The sequence below is a fragment of the Microtus ochrogaster genome, unplaced genomic scaffold, assembly GCF_000317375.1.
Source record: "Microtus ochrogaster isolate Prairie Vole_2 unplaced genomic scaffold, MicOch1.0 UNK44, whole genome shotgun sequence".
Lineage (NCBI taxonomy): Eukaryota > Metazoa > Chordata > Mammalia > Rodentia > Cricetidae > Microtus > Microtus ochrogaster.
Genome location: NW_004949142.1, coordinates 2,618,865 through 2,624,652, shown reverse-complemented (window position 1 = coordinate 2,624,652; position 5,788 = coordinate 2,618,865). Strand labels below are relative to the sequence as shown.

At 54.0% G+C, this 5,788-nt stretch overlaps 1 protein-coding gene across 4 annotated transcripts in view; it reads right to left on the bottom strand.

Moving 5' to 3' along the window:
* The window catches only part of Mpp2 (membrane palmitoylated protein 2), a 34,134-nt gene that overhangs the window by 6,171 nt on the left and 22,175 nt on the right, over positions 1-5,788 (bottom strand). For all 4 annotated transcript variants that reach the window (XM_005369138.2, XM_026790179.1, XM_013354447.2 and 1 more), the window contains 9 exons: positions 4,564-4,716; positions 4,291-4,440; positions 3,768-3,995; positions 2,893-3,024; positions 2,676-2,781; positions 2,524-2,592; positions 2,139-2,300; positions 1,232-1,434; positions 808-936 (listed from right to left, as the gene is read on the bottom strand). In XM_005369138.2, the coding sequence (XP_005369195.1) occupies positions 808-936; positions 1,232-1,434; positions 2,139-2,300; positions 2,524-2,592; positions 2,676-2,781; positions 2,893-3,024; positions 3,768-3,995; positions 4,291-4,440; positions 4,564-4,716 (1,332 nt within the window). The remainder of the gene's footprint in view (positions 1-807; positions 937-1,231; positions 1,435-2,138; positions 2,301-2,523; positions 2,593-2,675; positions 2,782-2,892; positions 3,025-3,767; positions 3,996-4,290; positions 4,441-4,563; positions 4,717-5,788) is intronic.

The following is a 5,788-nucleotide window of genomic DNA, read 5'->3' as shown; positions in this document are numbered from 1 at the left end:
GAGGAGGGAGGGAGAGAAGAAGAGAGAGAGGGGAGGAGGGAGGGAGGGAAGGAAGAAGGGAGGGAGAAGCTGTTGTGATAAGCAGGGCACTAATGGTTTGGCCACCCATAGGCCCTTCACCACAGCTCCACAAGGGAGGATTAATTTTCTCCTATTAAGAAGACAAAGCTCAGATACAGAGAGGTCACAGTGAGCCGATGGCTCAGGGATCCGCCTGACTCCAGCCAGGGCTCCCTTCCCTTACATGAGGTGGCGTCAGGATTCGCCTGGTACCAGGATGATCCCACAAATGGACAAGTTAATTCCCATCTACCCTATACCTGAGGAAGCTAAGCTGGGAAGCTGGGAAGCAGTGAAGGAACTGGACAACTGGCTTAACGAAACTGAGGGCTCCGGCTACATTTTTGGTCAGGGCCATGGTGTACAGAGCTGGCATCAGGTCATCAGAGGATGCAAGCCCAACCCAAACAGCCTCTGTGGAGCAGAGGAGCTGTTGTAACAGGCATGGGACAGGAGATGGGGGAGTGGGAAGCCTTCAGCTCAGAACTTGGCAAACCCTATCCATTGGGGCAATGCTGTATCAAGGTCCAGAAGCCTCCCCTGGCCATCTCTGTCCCACAGGTCTCCCACTGGCTCTCTGGAGCACGTAGTAGGCCTGGAGTCAAAGTTCTGTGTCCCTGGCTCGGTCTGAGGCAGTGGGCACTGTGTTTCTCTCTCATCCTTTCCTCTCTTCAGAGGCACAAATTACAAAGGTACAAAGTCCGACTGTTCTGGCTTCCACCACCCCAGGCGGTCAGAGCCCCTCACCGTCAGCTGTTTCGTGGACACGCCGCTCTCCAGCGCAGCCCGGTTCATGGCTCGAAGGGTCTCAAAGTCAGGGGCCTCAATGAATACCACATAAGGGACAAACTCAGCTGTCCTCAGGACCTTCACCGCCTGCAGGCAAAGAAGAGGTGGGAGCCATATCTTCACATGTGTGAGTGACAGGGTGGACACCTGAGAGTGGATGCTTGGGGTGCCTGGGGTTTTGGGACCTGGGTCCTGAGAAAGACAAGTAGCTGGAGACAAACTGAAGGAGGCTGGGGGAAGAATCCAGGAAGTCGGCAAAGGCCAGATGCCTAGCCATAGTCGAGGGGAACATGAGCACTATGAGCCATACAGGGGTCGCTGAGGGGAGCAGGGTGCGGGCAGAGGACACTGACGGACATGAAAGGGAAGAGCTAGACAGTACCTGGGGGTTGACGTCCAGCACGCACACCTTGCCAGACGCAACCACGCCACGGATGGAGTCGATACGCGTGCCGTACAGGTTGCCCTCATACTCGCCATGTTCCAGGTAGCGCCCAGCACGGATGTCGGCCTCCATCTCCCCGCGAGACACAAAGCTGTAGCCTTGCCCTTCCCTTTCCGAGTCCTTGGGCCTCCGGGATGTGTCTGGAGAGGAAGCATGGCCAATGGGTGAGTCAAGTCACCCCACCTCAAAAAATGCACATGTGGGTTCCATGTGGGTTGCATGATCTCTGAACTCATGTCTTCACACACACCGACCCTCACCCTCAGCACTGACATGCATGTGCACACACAGGTACACAGACACATGCAAGACACTTGTCCGGGAGGACTTTCAGAGAACAACTTGCCCCATCTCATGCACACTGATGGTAGCAGAGGCTCAGGAAGGCGACGAACGTATATATATATATACGGCAAGGGTCAAGAAATCTGTGCTTAATATTCTTGTTCCTGCCTCCAGGAACCGCCACCACCCACCTTCACCTCCTGCTGACCCATCCCTTAGATTAGAAGCCCTGTCTACCATATGGCCACACGCAGTTCAACCCTCTTTCGCCAGATCCCAAGGTAGACACCTTTTTTCCTGACCCTTTTTGCAAGCAAAACTTGAGGAAAGAAATCCTGAAATAAAGCCAGACCCTTCGCCCAATTCCGAGCCTGCAGTTCCCTTCATCCACCAACAGAGGGCGCACACCACACAGCGCTCACCCAAAGGAACCACCTGACCTGATGCCCCTGAAGATGCTCACTCAGTGCTGTTCCGCACCCCTCCACCACCATCCCTCCTTTCTCCTTTCCCCATCCCCATCCACCCCCGCACCTCCCGCTTCATGGCCCCCACTCACAGGGCACTGTGGTGCCATAGCGGTCTGGATCCCACAGAATGAGTTTGTTTTTCAGGCTGCGTCGGCCCACACCCTGAGCGCCAATCAGCACCAGGGTTTTCCGGCGGAATGGGGGCATGCGGGCCACCTCCTCGTAAATGAGCAGCTCGTGGCGGTCAAATTCTGGGCACAGAGAGATGGCACTGCTCAGCAGGCTGCCCCATCGGGGAGGGAAGGGGCTCTCAGAATGCGACGAGAGTAAAAGTGCTTGAGGCTTGGGAAACGGAGGACTCGGGCAGGCCTAGGAAGGAGGCTGGCAGCATCTGAGCAGAGCTGATACCCAAGGTTACTTGTGAGGAAGAGAGATATGGCATACTGGACAACTGGGACAGGAATTAGCACCCACCTGCGTTCTTGGTTGTCAAATACATCATTCGCTTCTTCTTCTTTCCCGAAAGGCTGCCACACAGGGTCCCTGGCCACAAGGAAACAAATGAGTAAAAACCGGGTGATTCCAAGTCTTAAATTGGGACTTGAGACGGGGGACGGGGCGCCTACCTGAAGTCGGGGTCAGTTCCAGGTCCCGCTTGACAAACGCTTTCCGCTTCTCCTCCAACAACTGGCTGGGGATGAGCCCAGCACTGCCCCCTTCTACGTGGCACGCCTGAAATGGCACATGCCAAAGACCTACCTGGGTAAGAGGACCCTTCACCGTGCCCCCTCCTTTTGCCCCGTTACTGTACTTGGAGGCACTGGAGGAGTGCCCAGGGCTCACCTGCCACCAATTGGCATCATCCTGGTTCACAATCTGAAGCAAGTCCCCAGCGTTGAAGCGCAGGCCTGCTTCCTTGCAGGGGATGAGACTGTCGCGGGCGGGGTCATAATCGAAGTGGCATTTAACAAATACCTGAGCACAGGGATTTTGGAGGAGTCAAGGGGCCGAAGAGAGAGCGTGTCCACTGGAAGGGTGTGTGGCAGACAGTCCACCCCTCACTGCCACTCTCCCAGTCTAAAGGAGTGGTGACCCCAGCCCTGCTTACCCTGCCTTCCTGGTACTCCCCTTGGCAATTGGAATGAAGAGATTTAGATTTAGCAATCGAGAAACTGCCCACAGATGGGTCAGGAAAAAGGAAGCAGATACCCAGGTCGGGGTCACTGGCACCTAACCCTATAGTCTTCCTTCCTCCCTTCAGGAGGGCAGAATTCAGAGAGAACAAAACCCAAAGAGGAGGTGGGGTGACAGCTTTGACAATCCACCAAGGAAGCAGCTCCCAGGGCAGGTGACAATCCCACCTTACACAGCCTACAGGGTGAGGTCTTTGCACACACACATAGGTGCAAAGGCCACAAAGACACACTCAGGACACTCCACACAATCTCTTGCACACTCAGATAGGCCTTCCTAGTCATAGAAGGTCACATAGCTCTTGCATATGTGCACGAATGCCTACATATAAGACATGTCAATGTGTGTTTATGCGCCACACTTGGAGACTGTGTAGCTGCAATGAGTACCATCAGCCTGGAGGGCTTGCTGGCTCTTCTTCCTTAGACATACAGTTTAGGGTGGAACAGACCAAGAGACCTAGGAGCTACAGCTCAGCCAACTCTTGGGCTTTGAACTGGGGGGGCTCAGGGAGGCAGGCCCACCTGTCGGGGCAGGTGGGGCTCCTGGTAGCTGGGCAGGATCTTGAGGATGACACTGCCACTGGCGTTACGCAGGAGCTCCTGCAGCGCCCGGGGATCGCTGCCCACTGGCTGCCCATTCACTTCCTTGATGATGTCACCAACATGCAGCAGGCCTTGCTGAGCCACCATGCCCCCGTGCAGAATGCGAGCAATCACCAGCTCACCGCCCTCCACTCGGAACGTCACACCCTGGGGGACGAAAGGAGCGGGTGGCAAGGCTGTCTCTGTCTAGGGTGGCCCTCCCACTCCAGTCCCCACGCTCATCCCCACTCAAAAACCTCCTGTTCTAGGCTCAATCCTTCACCTATAGCCACAGCCTGGAGAGGATCCTGAGGGAGAATGTGTATATGTGTGTGTGCGTGCACATGCACACGTGTATGTACTCACAATCATGTATAGCTAAGTCTATGGCCTAGTCCCACCTGCCCTGTCTCCTTCTTCATTGGTGACTCTCTGTCCCCTCCCCCAAGCCTCTGATCCTCACCAGATGTTCTCCAGCTGTCTTGCGGATGCCCACCATGCGCACCGCATCAGGGGGTACCGGCTGATTGCTGAACGTGGGATCTAGACCTGGGCTGGGGGGTGGGGTCTCATAGGTCTTTGAGGCCACTGAGTCATGTGTCTCCAAGAGGGACTGAAACGGGATGGGAAAAAAAAGGGACAATGGGGAAATGCCCCGCGTTGGCTTCCCAACCAAATTCCAACTTGCCGCCACCACCACCACCATCACCACGCGCATCAGCCAGCAGCTGGGAACCTGGAAGTGGGGCTCCTGGAGGATGCGTGCCAGTTCTGCAGCAGTGCTGCTCTGCTCCGCCAGCTGCGCCAGGTCCCGAAGGATTTCCTGCACCAGCTCCAGGTTGTTATCCCGAACGGCCTCCAACTTCGTCTCTTCCAGCCGCTCATGGGCCTGGGGTGTGGAAGCAATAGGTGAGGCCATCCAGGCCCTGGAGTCCTGAGCCGCCATAGAACACTCCTCTGGCTCCAAACCCCTAATCCTTAACCCCCCACTGGCAACATCACTCTGGGTCTAACTTTAGTTACACAAGACACACACACGCACGTTTATGTGTATTTTGTTTTTCTTTATCCAGCAAATGATAATTAACTCTGTTTATATGACTCAGCAGTTAAGAGCACTGGTTGGTCTTCCAGAGGATCTGGGTTCAATTTCCAACACCCACATTGTGGCTCACAACTGTCTGGAACTCCAAGATCTGACATCCTCGCACAGACACACATGCAAGCAAAACACCAATGCACATAAAATAAAAATAAATTTTTTAAAGATTCAGTTTATGGACAGGAAAATCTAAAACACAGACTTCTGATTCCATTCTCTTGACTCACACGGTCACCAAAAATCACCAAACTGTCCCCAACTCCCCCAAAAATTTAAGTATATGGAGTCAAGATCATGGTCGGATGAGATCTTAGACATCTTTTAGCCCAGGATTAGAAAGCCATGGAGGTAAGTAACTTTCCCAGGGACTTGAACCTGGGTCTCCAGGCTCAGTGTGTCTTGTGGGGAAGGGGCAAGGAATCAGTTCATGAGACCAGCAAGATGACTTATCATATAAAGGTGCTTGTCACTCAAGCTTGTAACCTGAGTCTGTTCCCTGGAACCCACATGGAGGAGGAGGGAGAGAAGTGACTTCACAGAGTTGTCCTCCAACTTCCATGTGCATGCTATAATATACATACACCCCCACATGTGCGCGCGCACACACACACACACACACACACACACACACACACCATGTTAACATCATAATACTTTTAAAAGTAAATCTCTTTAAAGAAATCAGGGGTGGGGGTGGCATGCTTCTTTAATACCAGCACTCGGGAGGCAGAGGCAGGCAGATCAGAGTCTGAGGCCAGCCTGGTCTACAGAGTGAGTTCCACGATGTACATATTGAGTTCCAGGACAGCCAGGACTACACAGAGAAACCCTGTCTCAACACACACACACACACACACAC